At 43.5% G+C, this 15,758-nt stretch overlaps 4 protein-coding genes across 5 annotated transcripts; 2 read left to right on the forward strand and 2 right to left on the reverse strand.

Annotated features, from left to right (window-relative positions):
• The first annotated feature begins 64 nt into the window (after positions 1-64).
• LOC115623199 (heat shock 70 kDa protein 4L) lies at positions 65-6,226 on the forward strand. 2 transcript variants are annotated; one of them, XM_030517423.1, is made up of 7 exons: positions 65-174; positions 286-545; positions 1,585-2,536; positions 2,923-3,480; positions 3,919-4,014; positions 4,569-4,769; positions 5,228-6,226. In XM_030517423.1, the coding sequence occupies exons 2-7, from the start codon at positions 439-441 to the stop codon at positions 5,849-5,851; spliced, it is 2,538 nt and encodes an 845-aa protein (XP_030373283.1). In that variant the 5' UTR covers positions 65-174; positions 286-438; the 3' UTR covers positions 5,852-6,226. The 2 variants fall into 2 exon arrangements, with proteins under 2 accessions (XP_030373283.1, XP_030373284.1); XM_030517424.1 differs by lacking the exon at positions 3,919-4,014.
• Positions 6,227-6,582: 356 nt separating this feature from the next.
• LOC115623198 (neuralized-like protein 4) lies at positions 6,583-13,979 on the reverse strand. Its single transcript, XM_030517422.1, has 13 exons — positions 13,635-13,979; positions 13,216-13,575; positions 12,615-13,149; positions 12,141-12,546; positions 11,909-12,085; positions 11,718-11,754; positions 11,592-11,645; positions 10,212-11,202; positions 9,878-10,149; positions 8,819-9,386; positions 8,463-8,760; positions 8,289-8,399; positions 6,583-8,200 (listed from the first exon to the last, which is right to left on the reverse strand). The coding sequence occupies exons 1-13, from the start codon at positions 13,815-13,817 to the stop codon at positions 6,847-6,849; spliced, it is 5,346 nt and encodes a 1,781-aa protein (XP_030373282.1). The 5' UTR covers positions 13,818-13,979; the 3' UTR covers positions 6,583-6,846.
• A 292-nt stretch (positions 13,980-14,271) lies between these two features.
• Positions 14,272-15,137, forward strand: LOC115622287 (RNA exonuclease 4). Its single transcript, XM_030516189.1, has 2 exons — positions 14,272-14,323; positions 14,380-15,137. Exons 1-2 carry the CDS (start codon positions 14,272-14,274, stop codon positions 15,102-15,104), a joined length of 777 nt encoding a protein of 258 aa, XP_030372049.1. The 3' UTR covers positions 15,105-15,137.
• Positions 15,138-15,180: 43 nt separating this feature from the next.
• On the reverse strand, positions 15,181-15,700 carry LOC115623102. Its single transcript, XM_030517307.1, has one exon. The coding sequence runs from the start codon at positions 15,691-15,693 to the stop codon at positions 15,241-15,243; it is 453 nt and encodes a 150-aa protein (XP_030373167.1). The 5' UTR covers positions 15,694-15,700; the 3' UTR covers positions 15,181-15,240.
• Between the last annotated feature and the right edge of the window lie 58 nt (positions 15,701-15,758).

Genomic DNA, 15,758 nt, shown 5'->3' on the forward strand with positions numbered 1-15,758 from the left:
ATTAGTGGCAACGCCACGCACTTTCGAGAAGTTTCGTCACGATTGTGAATAGCCCGCAGTCGACGTCGCCGCGTCAATTTTTCATTGAACTGCGCTGAGAAAACGTGTGTGCCGAGTTGTGAGACGGAAAATTGTTAAATTTAAGCTAAAACGTTGATACATATATAGATAAATGTGCGTAATATTGAACAAAAGCCGATTGACTTTTATGTCAGATATTGAATTGATGTTTATTCAATTTCGTGTGTCGAAAATTGTAGTCTAATCGAAGTCTTGTTTTTGCAGTTGAACTGGAAACTAGCATTGTTCTGCAGTTGCAAGTAAAGAGAGAGAACAAGAAATAGAAAATACACATTAGGCAACGAAGTCTAACCGAATAGTTCAAAGAAAACCAATCAAAAGCAATTTAAACGCATCGCGAAGCAGCGGGAAGGAAAAATGTCTGTGATTGGCATCGATTTTGGTAATGAGAGCTGCTATGTTGCGGCCGCCAGATCTGGAGGCATTGAGACTCTAGCCAATGACTACAGTCTGCGTGCAACGCCGTAAGTACAGAAGCACATACAAACATGTTTGTATGTACAAATTGGTGGGAGGTTTAGTTATTGATAAGCAAAATGCAGGCAATACACACACACACACACACCCCTCCCGCAAGTCTACCTCTTTGAGGTTATGTATAAATGTAAGTCATGCCCGGCAGCGAGGGTTCGTATGCGTATGTATGTATGTGTGAGAGTGTGTGAAATTTAGGTGCTTCTGGAAAGACCTAGAAAATTCTGTGGACAGTGTTGTTAGCAGTTACGTTTATGAACAAGCAATAATGCAAAAAGTTGTACGTCGATTCCAATGCGCCTAAATTTGGCTCAATGCGCTCCATAAAAGAGCATCTACACACATGCATGCAAACAAACATACATAAATAGCAAGTTTTGTGATGGACGACTTTGAAATGTTGCACTGTTAACTGGCTTGCAGTCATTCAAGCACAAAAAATGCCTAATTTATCATCTTGCGCATGTGTATGTATGTAGGTATACACATACACACAGCACCTTTCACATACATACATACATATGTATATTGTTGTATTTGCGTGCGTTTCTTTTGACTAACATTTTTTAATTTAAAAGTTGTAGACTGCGTGGGAGCATTTTCCACATTTGCAAACGTTTTTTACTTTTATTGGCACAACGAGCACACATATTTTGTATGCGTCATGCGTTCGCTTGGTTGATCGCATCTAAATCGTTCGTTCGTTCGTTCGCACAGTCGGTCAGCAGCATCCCCCACAGCTGTTGGCAACAGGGCTGGGGCGAGGTAGCAAAGGCGTGTGCAAAGTGGTCAAAAATAAATTCGAAGCCGGCAAACAGCAAGAGACACACACTCACCCAAATCAGATTGTATACATGACATAATTGGCAGTGCGCTTAATTAATTTATAATACATGCTGTGCTGTATTGCTTTTGGCCTTATTTGACTTGATTTTTGTAGCCAAATGCTCTCAGATCTGTCTCTTACGGTTATAAGAAACACATAAATTGTTGCTAAAATTAATGTTTGATAAATCGCTCCTTTTGCAGCTCCTTTGTGGCTTTCGATGGCAAGAAGCGCATTATTGGTGTCGCCGCCAAGAATCAACAGGTGACCAACATGAAAAACACAGTTGGCGGCTTTAAGCGTCTGCTCGGCCGTAAATTCAACGATCCACATGTGGAACGTGAGCTCCAGAGCATTCCAGCACGCGTAGAGGCGCGCAACGATGGTAGCATTGGCATCAAGGTCAACTATCTGCATGAGGATCAATATTTCTCGCCTGAACAATTGACTGCCATGCTGTTTACCAAGCTAAAGGAGACCTCGGCACAGGCCATGCAAACTCAGGTTAATGATTGTGTCATTGCCTGTCCAGTTTTCTTCACCAATGCCGAGCGTCGTGCTCTGCTCGATGCAGCACAAATCGCCGGCCTAAATGTGCTACGTTTGATGAATGAGACAACGGCCACGGCATTAGCATATGGTTTCTACAAGAACGATCTATTTGAGGATAAGCCACGCAATGTCATCTTCATCGATTGCGGCCACGCGGCACTGCAGGTCAGTGCGTGTGCATTCACCAAGGGAAAGCTTAAAATGCTCGCCAGCACATGGGCACAGATTGGTGGACGTGATTTTGATTTAGCTATGGCAGAATACTTCAGCAAGGAGTTCCTCGACCGCTACAAGATTAATTCTAAGAAAAATCCACGCGCCCATTTACGCCTGCTAACTGAAATCGAAAAGCTTAAAAAGCAAATGTCAGCAAACAGCACAAAACTGCCGCTTAACATTGAATGTTTCATGGAAGATGTGGATGTGACATCATCCATGCAGCGCTCCCATATGGAGGAGCTTTGCGCTCCGTTGCTGCAACGTGTGGAGCAAACGTTCAAGAAATTGCTTGTTGAATCCAAGCTGCAATTGGATGACATCAACTCTGTTGAGATTGTGGGCGGCAGCTCCCGCATACCGGCCATTAAGCAGCTGATTGAACAGGTCAGTATGTTATATACTAAGTGGAATCTATTATAGTGGTTCTGAATAATACTTTATGATAAATTTATATTAACAGTAAATTTAAGAGAAACAAACGTTAACAACGAATCTATAAAAATGTTCAAATAACTTAAAAGTTATATGTTCATATTTATACCACCCTTTGCGCCTTTAAAAATAATAATGCGGAAAGAATTTACTTTTAGACGAGTTGCCAGTCAAAACATTATGAATTAGAGCGATTTATTATATATAACTTTACGATTTGCTCGTAAATCGTTTCTAATTATAGGATGTTGTTGAACGTTATTTCTGAAATTATTCTCTTACTATTATTCTATTTTCCAACGTATAGATATGCATCTAATCATACATTTGACTTACAGGTCTTCAACAAACCGGCCAGCACCACACTTAATCAAGATGAGGCTGTTTCTCGCGGTGCTGCTCTGCAATGCGCCATCATGTCGCCTGCAGTGCGCGTGCGCGAATTTGGTGTTGTTGACATACAAAACTATGCCGTGAAGGTTTTGTGGGACAATGAGGGTTCGGCTACGCCTGGAGAAATTGAAATATTTTCGCAGTTCCATCCATCACCGTTTAGCCGTCTCTTGACCATCAACCGCAAGGGTCCATTCAATGTGTCCGTCTTATATGCCCAGCCGGTGCCATATCCGGACCAAATGATTGGCGTTTGGAAGATTAAGGATGTGAAGCCCAATGAGCGCGGCGAGGGTCAGGAGGTTAAGCTTAAGGTTCGCATTAATAACAACGGCATTGTACTCATCTCGTCAGCCACGCTGGTGGAGAAGAAGGAGTTGGAGGAGGCTGCCGCTGCAGCAGAACAAGCAGCCAATTCTGTCGGCTCTACAAGCAGCGATGAAAAGATCAACGAACAACAGGCAGCAAACAATGCTGGCGAGCCAACAGATGCTCAGCAGGAGGTGAGTGCTGGGCATGTGATTTTCGTTTGTCGACTGTGTCGCCGTTAATAGCTACTCGTGAAGCAACAAAGCTTTGTGCGTCGCAAAATTTCAAGCAGTAGTTTGGTTAATCCTTGAGTGCATTTTATCTGTGCGCTGTCATTAGTCGCATACTCTTTTGATTTCTCATTATTCCAAGTCTAATTTTGTTTACGACTAATCCCCGCCACTCCCTAAGCATACTCTAATCAAACTGCATTCCATTCCCATCAGAGTTGTGGCAATAACTATTCTTATATTTTCTCTGCTCTATTATGTACTTAAAGTTGTCGTTCTTGCTGTTGTCCTATCTATCATACTTATTGTTGATGCTGATGCCTCTTGATTTTTGTTTTATTATTATATTGCATATACTATGTACACACCATGTACTTTGTACTTTTTGATGCGCGCGCGTAGGCATATTGTGAGAATGAAGATGATAATAATGCATCAACAGCCTCATCACCTGGAGGACAAGGGTGGGCTCAGCGGGTCAAGGGCTGGTTTGGTTCGGTACGTTTTCAAATTTAAACATTATGCATTTAATATTTAGTTATGTCCAGTAAATTGTCAAGAAATTGGAAATGCCTTTGAAATCCAGAAGAAAAAATATCAATAAATTAATTTGCAATAATGAAACGAAAGAAGAAGACCGCTCATAAGCCTACCCTGTGTGCTCCTACAAAAGCAAATAGAACAATAATAATAAAAAAAATCAAAGGGATCTGAATTATATTCCATATATATTTCTATATATTCACTGCCATATGAGAATATTGCGTCGCAAACAAATGATTTTAATTTTACATTGTTGAATTATTTTTGTTCGTTCAAAAAAGAGAAAAAAATCAAATGCAAATACTACATACCCAAAAATAAAAGCCTCTACTCCATATTAACACAAATCTCTCGCTCATATTGTAGGCTGTTGCTTGAGCTGTTTTTCCTCTTCGCTTTGTTGTTTCTCAAGGAACTCGAGCTATTTCCCGTTTCTCTGTGCGCTCCAAATCTTAGCGATTATAATCAACATTTAAGTAATTTCTTCTATGATTTATTATGGCTTGCAGGGCAACGACAAAAAGAAAAAATCCGCAAAGGCTACCGAACTGCCCATGGAGGTGACCACACATGGCTTTGCACCAGCCGACCTGAGCAACTTGACCCAGCAGGAAAGCAAGATGATTTCCAATGATCAGAAGGAAACTGAACGCATTGACGCTAAGAACGCTTTGGAGGAATTTGTGTACGATATGCGTAACAAGTTGCAGGTAAGGAAAAATGTGTAAGAGGTGTAGCCCTAAAATGGCATAAAAAAGAGCAATGATTCAGTTTCATCTTTGCGGTCACATTTCGTACCAACAGTGTTCGATTCTAGACACATATGCGAATAGTTATTGGCAGTCAAATTTTTCGGGTTGCGTCAATTCTTCATCAATTTGTTGTCATTTAAAAATATAATCAAATAAGAATGACGTAATGTAAGATTATCGTTTTAACGTATATGGAAATTAGAAAACCGCATTACTGCCTTTTAGACCTTGTCAAAATTACAATTAGAAAGTAACGGAATATTGAAGCTACTTGTAGTTGGCCATTTTGTATGCAACTTTTTAGGACTTAAAAAACAGTATTTCCACACTTTGAAAGCCAAAGGTTAACACTCTCCTTCGTTGTTAAACACATAACATTTGTATTCATAATTTATTAATAATAATTCATTTTACAGGGCGGCGCCCTGGAGCGTTATGTTGTGGAATCGGATCGTGAGGGCATTGTCGCGCAGCTGAATGATCTTGAGAACTGGTTATATGAGGAGGGTGAGGATTGTGAGCGTGAAACGTATGTGAACCGCCTTCAGGGATTGCAGCAACAAACCGATTCCATTAAGCAACGCGCCCACGATTACGAACTTTGCCCGGCTGGTTTTGAGGAACTGAAGATGGGCATCGCCCATGCCCGCCAGGCCGTGGCCGATTTCCGTAAGGGTCTGCCCAAATATGATCATTTGACGGAAACTGAGTTCATAAACATTTCCGAGGCCGCGGACAAGGCGCAAAAATGGCTGGATGCCAATTTAGGTAAATTCTCACAGGCGCCACGCACCACGGACAGTCCCGTGCAGGTATCTGCGCTGCGCCACGAAGTCCAGACACTGAACTCGAGTGTCAATTCGGTCATTAATCGCGCGAAACCGAAGCCAGCAACCAAGGCGACACCGCCAAAGGATTCCGATGCTGCACAAAATGGTGGCGAGCAGTCGAGCGGCGACAAAATGGATGTGGACAACAATGCACAGAACCAAAATATGGGCGGAAACGGACCGACTGATGCCGCCATGGACGTGGAGTGAGCGCCGTTTATGGGGGCGATATAGGGCGGCGTTTAATGTTAGATTAGTTGAGCGATGCACGTATAAAATTCATTTGTATATGCAATTGCTTTTAATTTCTTGCGATGAACAGAAAAACAAAACACAAACAAAAACACTACACATGTAAGCGATTCATTTGGATTAGTGCAGGAGACGACAGATAGTTAGATGGACGGGAGGAAGAAAGGGAAGGCGAGAAAAACACATTACTGTATTTGCAGAACTTAAACCAATTTCTAATCGACCATTTTTCATGTATTTGATGAATAACACCAACAAAATACAACAAAGGACACTAAATGAATGGAATTCAAATAATCAAATAAAACAGATTCCAAAAACTAAACTCATCTACTTATTTGGCGTTTAATTTGATTTAGTTTTGAGTTAAATTCGTGCTTAAATAAATGTTGTTTTTGAAATAGTGAAAATTTACTGAAAAGGAATAACTCAATTTTTACCATTTTTAAAATAATATAAATATAAATCTAAAATTTGTTGGCAACTACAAAATGAGCATCAAGCCTATTAAAATATATGTATTATATAATTAACAATCATTTTCAGATATGTTAGCTTCGACCTCACCAAAGTAATGCGACAATATTATGCTTTGAAAAAATTTAATTAAACAAATCAGTATATAAATATTACATACGATGTGTATGAGGCATGGAATAAAGAACTTAAGTAATTAAAACAGTTAAATCTCATGTTTGATATTTTGTATAATTTAAAAATAAATTAATATCAATAGGGGTTATTACAAATTCTTCGCGACGCATCACCAAGAAGTCGTATTACAAGTATAGTAAATCGGAATTCTCTAAGTTTTCTGTTTTGGTTTATTATAAGCTGCGATCTTACAAATCAAAGTGATATAAAAATGAATGTAAGGAACGACGGAGCAGCAAGTGAGAAGCGTGTGTGGGTTTTTTTCTATTAGTTGACTAGTGTGAGTGTTTGAATTGTATTTAATTTGTGGCATTGGACTCTGACTCGATGCGATCCAGTTTTATGATGAGCGCATTTATAATGCAGGCGCCAGCCTCTTTGGTAAACCAGCAAAGGTCGTTAAGCAAATGCACGGAGGATTCGTTGAGAGTGCCTGCAGTTGTTCCATTGACTTCGCCACCACTACCGCCAGTGTTGTTGTTCGTCTCATGAGTGGTGGCGGCCGCCACACTCTCTGCCGTGCTGAGACTGCGTCGCTTCGATTCGGAGGCCTTGCTCGTCACACCAGAAATTGACTGACGACGCACATAGACCTCAAACGATGTGGAGATGCGATGCACGCCCTGCTCTGACACCAAATTATGCTGCGGCAGGACAGGCTCAATAATTGTGGCATTTGGCGAGTAATACAACTCTAGGCGTGTGCCGGGTTCATCCTTTTGGGTGCCACCGGAGCCGCTATTGGCCCCAGCATCGGTGTCTTCATCGGTCTCTAGCGGCAAGGGCTGACCGCGATCGAGTATGGCTCGTATTTTGTCCACTCGCGTCATATAATAAAAGGGAAGCCAATCGCCATTGAGATCGAAGTGCACTTGCGGCGCCGTCGTCGCTGTGGCCCCCCCAGCATTTGTGGTTGCTGCCGAGACATTCACCGTCTGCTGATTGAGCTTGAAGTAGACCCAACCCTCCAGTTTATCGCCATGGCTAATCCCGCACTTTGCGCAGAAGCAAATCGGCTCGAGGCGGCTGTCAAAGAAGGCCTGCGGCAGCACAAGGGAGGCGCAGAAACGCTTAACCTGCTTCAGATATTCGCAATCGTTTTGCTCCAGAGCCGCCGCCGCTGCTGTGCGTAGGGACTCCGCGCGCGCATTCGATGAATTGGTGTCCGATTCCACGGAGTTCAGCGACGACAAATCCAAATTCAACAGCGACATTTGATCGGGCATCAGGTGATGTTGCATGCGCGTGTATTCGTTTTGTTGCAACTGTTGCAATAGCAGCAAATGATTCATGTAGTCTATCTCATCATCCTCCAGCATATTGTCGCTCAGCTCGCCGGTCGTCTCGCGATCATGGGCTTCTACATCGTTGGCATTATTCTCACTCTGCTCTGGCTCATTGGAATTGTCAGGCAGGGCTGAAACCACATTGGCCGGGAGCTCATCCTGCTCCTTGTTGGTGTCGTACACAGCACTGGACGGTTGTTGTGTTGCGGTGGATGGAGGAAGAGCGCTGCCACCAGCATTCGCCGTGGAACCGGATGCGCCACCACCCGTTGAGGTGTTGAGCGAATTTTGGAAACGTTGCGTGCTCTGACTGCGTTGGATGTTTAGATTTGTGTTATGCTGCAGCTGCAAGGATTCGCGCAGGCAACTGGTTTGTAGATGACGGAGAAAACAACAACAAATTCGAATCAGTTAAAAAGACTGGCCATCACAAATTGTTGTAGATATTGACTTACCAAGTGGAGGAGGAGCTGCTCAGTTCGCTACGTTGCTGTTCCAGTGTACGATTTTTTATCGAAATGTTGAGCAGTAAGTTTTCGGATACGCTTTCCATCACCGATCGTGTCCTGGTTAAGGAAAAACAATCATTTTATTTACAGCAAAGCTCACTCTCTGAGTAGATGACCTACATAGCATTGCCGGAGGTGGATGCGCCCATTTGTAACTCCCTTGAGCTCTCGCTCATTTGCTCCGAATCCTTTTCCTTCTCATGCATTTCTAGGTGCGCCTTTTCGCACTGCTGCGGCACTCCATTGTCCAACTCTAGGGCCTCGGGTGCTTCAATAATGGGAGTGCCATTGCGTGCCGCATCGTTACCAGTAATGAGTGTAATTTTCTCGCATTTCCCATAGACATCGAAAACGGGATAGACATGACTTGGCAAGCCGCTGCCCAAATCCTCGAGATTCGTTGAGCCAACCATAATGACTGAAACAAGATCTAAGCTTAATTCTAGTTTTTTTTTTAAGGAATTTATAGAGCGTACCCAACATGCCCGCATGCGTGAGTGTCAAAGTAATGACTGTGCCGACTTGAATCTGTTCCAGCATCTCCCCATATTTGGAGGCCACAACCTGGCCGTTGATGTTGATGAAATCGTGTGTGGCGAGCCAGCAGTTGCGTTTGCAATTGAGCAGCGAAATAGGCACGATATTAGCACTGGCCTGTTGTGGACATGTGGCTACAACACCCAGGCCTAGAGTGCCCTTCCATTTGTTGTTCAGTGCATCCACCTTGATGCTAATGCTCTCGCCCTTGCACAATGGCTTGTTTAGGCACACAATGGCCTGATTGTAGGACTTTGTGCGCGTGACGCTGCGTCGATCGTCGGAGAGGCGTGCATGCTTGTTGGATATGTCGACAAATTCATAAATTTGTGCCTCAGAGTCAATGGATTCCAGCATGGAGTCTTGCTTGTTCAACGGATCCATTCCAAACTCCATTGAATCCTGCAGGCGTAAGCTGCACGGTCGCAGGGGTGAGGTGGGACCTTGCGATGAAATCACCTGAACTGCCATTGTGGAGCCTTGCAGCTCAACCACAACGTAAACATCCTGAGAATAATTTAAAAATGGAAATGGAGAAGGAAAATGAATTAAATTTCATTAACATTAAATCAGATCTCACAGTTCTGAGCTCACTTTAAGGCGGAATGTGAGTTCTTTGGAAACAAAAATATGATTAATTCCTTGTTCGAACTTAGGGAGAAAGTTCATGTCAAGCTTGATAGTTCTAGCCGTTATACTTTCCGAGATCCTTGAGATCATGCAGACATCATTTTTTTATAATAATTTTAGTGAATACTGATGGGGTAGTCGCTTGATTGGGAATATTTATTTAGGGTCTCTTAATTTGGGTGATATCTTTAAGCTAAAAGCTTAAAAAAAAAGAAGATATTTCGGACTCAGATTTATAGAGTTTCGTTCGGTAGTCTATTCTGGGTATGCGGAGTAAAAGCCTCGTCTATATTTTTAATACATTTTTCTCTTTCCTCATTACCTATTTCAGAAGAGCCTTACAGCTTGAGTTTACATATATTACTCACATTTGGTATGTCATTGAACTTAATGTTCATGTCCTCAGAGTTGAGTAGAATGCGTAATGTGCGTGTGGAGCTCAGCTCTAGGGTAATACGATCGTCAATGCGCAGCCATTCCAATGAAGCAAACGATCGTTGCAAGCAGGTGGAATTGAAACGCACTTCGTTGCCACTGACGTACCAAACATTTGCGGGAATTCTCTTCAGGCTGACGGGCAGTTTCTTGCGGACGTTATCATCGGCTAAGTTCAGATCCGTAATGCCAATGTTCAAGCAGCCTAGCAAAAGCATTAAACGTTAGTGTATGATTACATAGATGAGAGCAGGGTTAAGGACATACCCGCAAACATTGGATTTATGGCGGTCAGCTTGATTTCAAAGGGTGAACCCACACTTAACGGATGCTCCGAGAATACCACGCAGTGGGATAATGCTGCCGAGCTGCCTGTTGGACGTGCTGCCTCTGTCCAGTCTTTAGTTAAGGTAACATTGCCCGTCAAACACGTCCAACGATGCTTAGTTTCCAGAGCTGGATGTTGAATGACCGATGTGGCTTGACAGCTTTGCGAATTTTCGCTGGTCGCGTACGGAGCGCGTATATCGAGTTGCGTTTGGGTTAGACTCACCTGGGCACACTGCCCATATAGATCGATGATAGCCCATATGTTGGGCGCATGGCATTCACAGGCAGGTCCTTGATCCATGCCATCCACAAAGAAGTGAATAAACTCGCCACTGCGCATCACACCAACTCGAGCGCCAGTTCCCAGGGTATCTAGATCGATGAGCACATTAGTGCGTATAGATTTGCGATTGTGAAAGATCATAGGTCCACAGAGTATGATCGTATCGTTAGCCTCAAGATCGGTCGCATTGGGCGCTAATTGTATGTCTTCTGGACGTGTGCCAGTCACTCCAATCTCAATGTTGCCCGACCAATGTCGAACCATGGTTTCCAGCTCCACTTCGAATAGCTCCCGATGACGCAACGGGCGATTACTGAAGACGATAGCATCATTGAACTCGGCCAGCGAATTGGGACGCGAGGCAGTTAATCCACCATTTGAGATGCCCGCATTAGTGCCATGTATGCTGTGGAATCGCAGCGGAACTTCACTGTACAGCGTCGTATTGGAAATGGTTGAATTTCCCGTATCTGGACTACCACACTCCGAAGTATCTATAATGCTGGCTTGTGCCGCCTGGCCATACAAGTCAATGACGCCGTAGACGCGTTCCGGCACAGTTGTGGCTGGACCCTGATCCACGCCGTTAACCCAAAAATGCAGGGTGCCATCATCTTTGCGCACGACGCCAACGCGATCCCCCACCTAAAAATATATGCATCGTTTCATTTATTAGATTGACTTCAGAAAGCTTTGTAATACAAAGACAATAAAACAGCACTGAGACGAAAAAGCTTTGTCTCGTTAAAATGTTTGATTGGTTTACAAGATTAGGTTAATGGTTTTTACTAAGTGCCGCCTTCTCAGCTTGTATAACAGAGGCTCTCAATCATCATGAAAATTTCAAACAATAGTTTAAAAACATAAGTTAATCTATTTCGAAATACAATTGAATGGCTTTTAAAGCCTTCATGGCTACAAAAAATTACATCGCTATATGGCGACTAAATCTTTAAGCAACAAGGATTTTTGATTTTTTACAGCCTTCCATCAGCTTATATTTACATACATATATAATAGAACAATTCACCCACCTGCAAGCGATCCAAGTTCTGACCATATTGTTCAATGATGGTTACTCCATTTTGCTGTAGAATTGTATTGTAAAGTATTTCGATTTATTTGAAATTGTAAGTTATTTATATCAAGTATATATATACCATTATTCCATTGCCGGTCATCATCCACGTGCCAGAGCTGTGGAAATAAAATCTTCTTTTAAATTGTTCTGTTATGTTCTGTATTATGTTTTATTATTTAATATTACTGATATTTCATGAATATTTTTGGATGTTATATTAAAATGCAATAAGTTGATTTCTGTCATGACTGTGCTTGCAATTTTACTCACCGAACATTGGTCATGGTGAAGGGAAAGTCTAGCTCTTCGGCACAGTGCGTCGTCACACCCATTTCCACAGAGCCCGCCCATTTGGTTACGACGCGCTCCAAACGCACTTGAAACAATTCGTTGGGCCGTAGGGGACGGCGTGTCAGGACAACACCATTGTTAAAGTCATCCGCGGCACTGCGTAAATAAATGTGTGATAGAAACAATTTGGGAATTCACTTATGGCGCTTACTTGGGTCGCAATGCGGTTCGTCCGCTTTGGGTAACTGTGGCATGGCTGCCACAAATATGATGAAACGTCAAGCGATCATCGTTGCGTGCAATGGCTCGTGTGCTGGAAATAGTTTCACTGAGTCCTCCAGCCGCTCCAGCTATAATTTCGTTTTCCGGACTGAGCAGACTAAGTGTGGGAGTGCCCAACTGAGTATTACTGCTGGCCATGCCGGCCACAATATTATTGCGGCGTGTTACCAGATTCTGCTGCTCCCGCTCATCACGATCCACAATTGTCACCTTGATGGTCATGCCATAGAGATCGATAACACCCCATAGCGTGGCAGCAACGCGTGTGGCTGCAATTCCCTGATCTTGTCCGTTAATATAATAATGCAAGTTGCCGTTTGCTTTGCGCATCATGCCTGTATGGGTATGAGAAAGATCCGTAATATTCTTTGACTTTATACGATGGTTATGTAAATTATTTTACCAACACGATCGCCATCTCGAAGCTCATCTAAATTAAATTCCCCATATTGACGGCGGGTGCCTTTTCCATTTGTGAGGATTCCCGACCCGGACATCATGATCGTTCCGGAGCGCATGTTTGTCATAGTGGCAGGAAAATGAAGCACCGTGGGATTGTGCGTGGTTACGCCTACCTCTATGGAACCGGACCATTTATCCACCAGTTTATCAATGCGTATTTCAAAGAGTTCATTGTCCCGCAACGGACGATGTGTCATGACCACACCATTGTTGAACTCATCCAGTGGACGGCGTCGCTCGGCGGAACGAAAATTTGGCGAAAGCTTCACCAGAGAGCCACAGCGTGTGTGAAAGCGCAGGCGGTCATTGACATCGTAAAAGTCACCGGCGCCGCCGTTACAAGAGTTGCTTGCTGCACTAGCATTTAAATTAAGACGCGATAATGCATCCATGCTGCTGCTGCTATCCACATTAACATCCACACTCATGGCCACATCCAGATTCTGCACCACCTGTTGCACCGGCGAGTCTACAAACTGCACAATAATTAAATAGTTACTCGACATATTTCATCAAAGCGGGCAAGTGTGTTTTCTTCTTACCTCACGTGCGCTTCGGTCTGTCGGACACAAAGAAACCTGCACGCAACGTCCGTAGAGATCAACTAGAGCCCACAGCGGTTTGGGCATATTCTTCGCCGCCACACCCTGACTCTCCCCATTCACATAGAAGACCAGATCCCGAGTCGCGCCAACAATCATGACCCCAACACGGTCGTTCTCATTAAGCGTCTCCAGATCCGTGCCATAGAACTCCAGCAGGCGACGACCATCCTTCCGCACATCAATCCCAGACATTACCCAGGTGCCATTGCGCATGGCGGTAGCGCAGGCTACCAGTTCCAGGTCATCAGGTGACTCCGAGGTGACACCAATCTCAATGCTGCCGCCCCAGGAATGATTCTGTGTGTGGAAAAAGTGCATTACTAATCACGTGGAACATATTTATGTAGTTTACTTACCTTTTTCTCAATAACTACTTCGAACAGTTCATCATCGGCTAGCGGCTTAGCACTGAAAACTAGAGCATGGCTAAAATCACGTACGGAACGCTTAGCGCAGCGATTGCCATTGTGAAGCGTTATGGAGCGCCCGCAACGCGAATGAAAGGACTGTTGGTTGCAGCTACTGCCCGCCATGGCCATTTAGAAGTCCTAGTCCTAGACAATGAGTTGGGCTTCAACCTGCTACCAAAATTCTAGTACAAATCAATGGCATGTTGTAAGAGAATAAAGCAAGCGTGCTGTTGAAAAACGGCGATTATCTCCGATTAATTTGCTATCGTTTTACTTTGATTGCTCCATTTCGCGGCTTTACACTTTGCACAATAATGGCAAATAAATAAATATATTCAATTTAGCTTTGGCTATAAAATATGAGATGAATCGATGTATCGAAAAATTGGCAAGCGATGTGTAAGTGTTAGCCGATGTATTCATATCAAGTACTCAAACATTAATTGCTACCGGGTGGCAGCGCCAAATAACTTGTCGAACACATTGTTGGAGGTAAGTGGATAGGATAGACGCGTTTTTGCCTATTTTCTCGAAATATTTAATAAAAGTCAATATCTTTCCATTTAATGTTAAGATATAGCAAATGTCACTGCCGCAGCTAGTACAAGGTGACAAAAAATTGGATATGGATAAAGGCAAGTAAGACAAAAACTCTAATAACGGTTCTATTAACAACAGCTACCACAAATAGGTGAATCCCCGAAACAAAGTAAAATTCACGCTTCCATGGAAAGCTTGAAGGTGCAACAGCCAAATATTAACCGACGCGCCGCCGGCTCAAATTGGCAGGCAGCAGCCGCTGGAACTGAAAACCAGCAACAAATTCCTCCAGCTGAAGGAACCCCACCGCCGCTAACAAAATCAGCACGTAAGCGGCTAAAGCGAAATGCACAGCGAAATCGGTTTGTGGCCATGGATTGTGAGATGGTCGGTATCGGACCCAACGGCCAGTTTGACATGCTGGCCCGCGTCTCATTGGTCAACAAGACGGGAGAGGTGCTGCTTGATAAGTATGTGAAGCCGCGCGATGAAGTTACTGATTATCGCACTAGCGTGTCTGGAATACGTCCACAAGATATTGAGAATGGCGAGGAGTTTAATGTCGTCCAGGAGGAGGTGATCAAACTGCTGCAGGGCAAAATTCTTGTGGGACATGCCTTGCGAAAAGACTTCGAAGTTCTTCACATTAAGCATCCATTTGCCAACATACGCGACACCGCGAGCTACAAGCCGCTGTGCAAGGTAGTGTCCAATGGACGCACACCGAGCCTGAAACGTCTCGCCCTCGCTGTACTCGGCCAGGAAATACAGACAGGCGAACACAGCTCCGTAGAAGATGCGCGCGCCGCCATGGGTGTTTACAATCGCATTGCTGGTGATTGGGAGAAATATCTTGAGAAGCGTCGCCATAAGTAGCATAATGCAAGCAGTTGATGCTTAATCAACAAGGGGGGGAGGGGAATCAAAAAAAAAAAAAAGAAAATAGCTTAAGTTGAGTTTGTGAAATTTTTTATAAAATAGTTAAATACATTTATAAACTGTTAAACGCAAACTATGCCTTATCGTCTTTATCCTGAGAGTCGCACAGCACGCTATTATGAATTGCTTGATGACGTGCCATCAAATCTTTCCACGGATCTTCCAGCATAGAGTTGTGGAAGTACAGTGAAAATTTGTCCTGATTCTGTTGACTGAACCGTCGGCCATCATGATATTGGCGGCCATGTCCATGTTGCTGTCCGAATTGTCGACCATGCTGTCCAAAATTGCGGCCACGGTGATTTCCAAACTGGCGCTCATGTTGTGGCCTATTCTGATAGAAGTGTGGCACATTTGCTTGTTCCTGTATGCCTTGCTTGTCTTCATAGAAACCATCCTGTTGGGCAGGGTGCGGTAGATTGCCGCCTGCATGCTGAGATACGTAGCTAGTAGATTGTGAAGGATATTGTGGTAAATTGCTTGAATATGGGGATTGGTAGTTGAACTTTTTGCGTGGGCTGCTCATTTTAATACTAATTTAGTTGAGCATAAATGTAAACAAACTAATGAGAATCACCCTCGTTTCATACC

This window comes from Scaptodrosophila lebanonensis, unplaced genomic scaffold (assembly GCF_003285725.1).
Source record: "Scaptodrosophila lebanonensis strain 11010-0011.00,11010-0021.00 unplaced genomic scaffold, SlebRS2 tig00000043-arrow-pilon, whole genome shotgun sequence".
Taxonomy (NCBI): Eukaryota; Metazoa; Arthropoda; class Insecta; order Diptera; family Drosophilidae; genus Scaptodrosophila; species Scaptodrosophila lebanonensis.

Bases quoted from the DNA above. Each gene is read 5' to 3' on its own strand.
- LOC115623198 (XM_030517422.1), bottom strand. From the start codon at position 13,817: ATGGCCATGGCGGGCAGTAGCTGCAACCAACAGTCCTTTCATTCGCGT. The intron at 11,646-11,717 runs GTATATATATAC...ACAATTCTACAG, and splicing joins TGACCGGCAATGGAATAATG to CAAAATGGAGTAACCATCAT. The intron at 8,761-8,818 runs GTACGCTCTATA...ATCTTGTTTCAG, and splicing joins CACGCATGCGGGCATGTTGG to TCATTATGGTTGGCTCAACG.
- LOC115623102 (XM_030517307.1), bottom strand. From the start codon at position 15,693: ATGAGCAGCCCACGCAAAAAGTTCAACTACCAATCCCCATATTCAAGC.
- LOC115623199 (XM_030517423.1), top strand. From the start codon at position 439: ATGTCTGTGATTGGCATCGATTTTGGTAATGAGAGCTGCTATGTTGCG. The intron at 546-1,584 runs GTAAGTACAGAA...CTCCTTTTGCAG, and splicing joins TACAGTCTGCGTGCAACGCC to CTCCTTTGTGGCTTTCGATG. The intron at 2,537-2,922 runs GTCAGTATGTTA...TTTGACTTACAG, and splicing joins TTAAGCAGCTGATTGAACAG to GTCTTCAACAAACCGGCCAG.
- LOC115622287 (XM_030516189.1), top strand. From the start codon at position 14,272: ATGTCACTGCCGCAGCTAGTACAAGGTGACAAAAAATTGGATATGGAT. The intron at 14,324-14,379 runs GCAAGTAAGACA...TACCACAAATAG, and splicing joins AAAATTGGATATGGATAAAG to GTGAATCCCCGAAACAAAGT.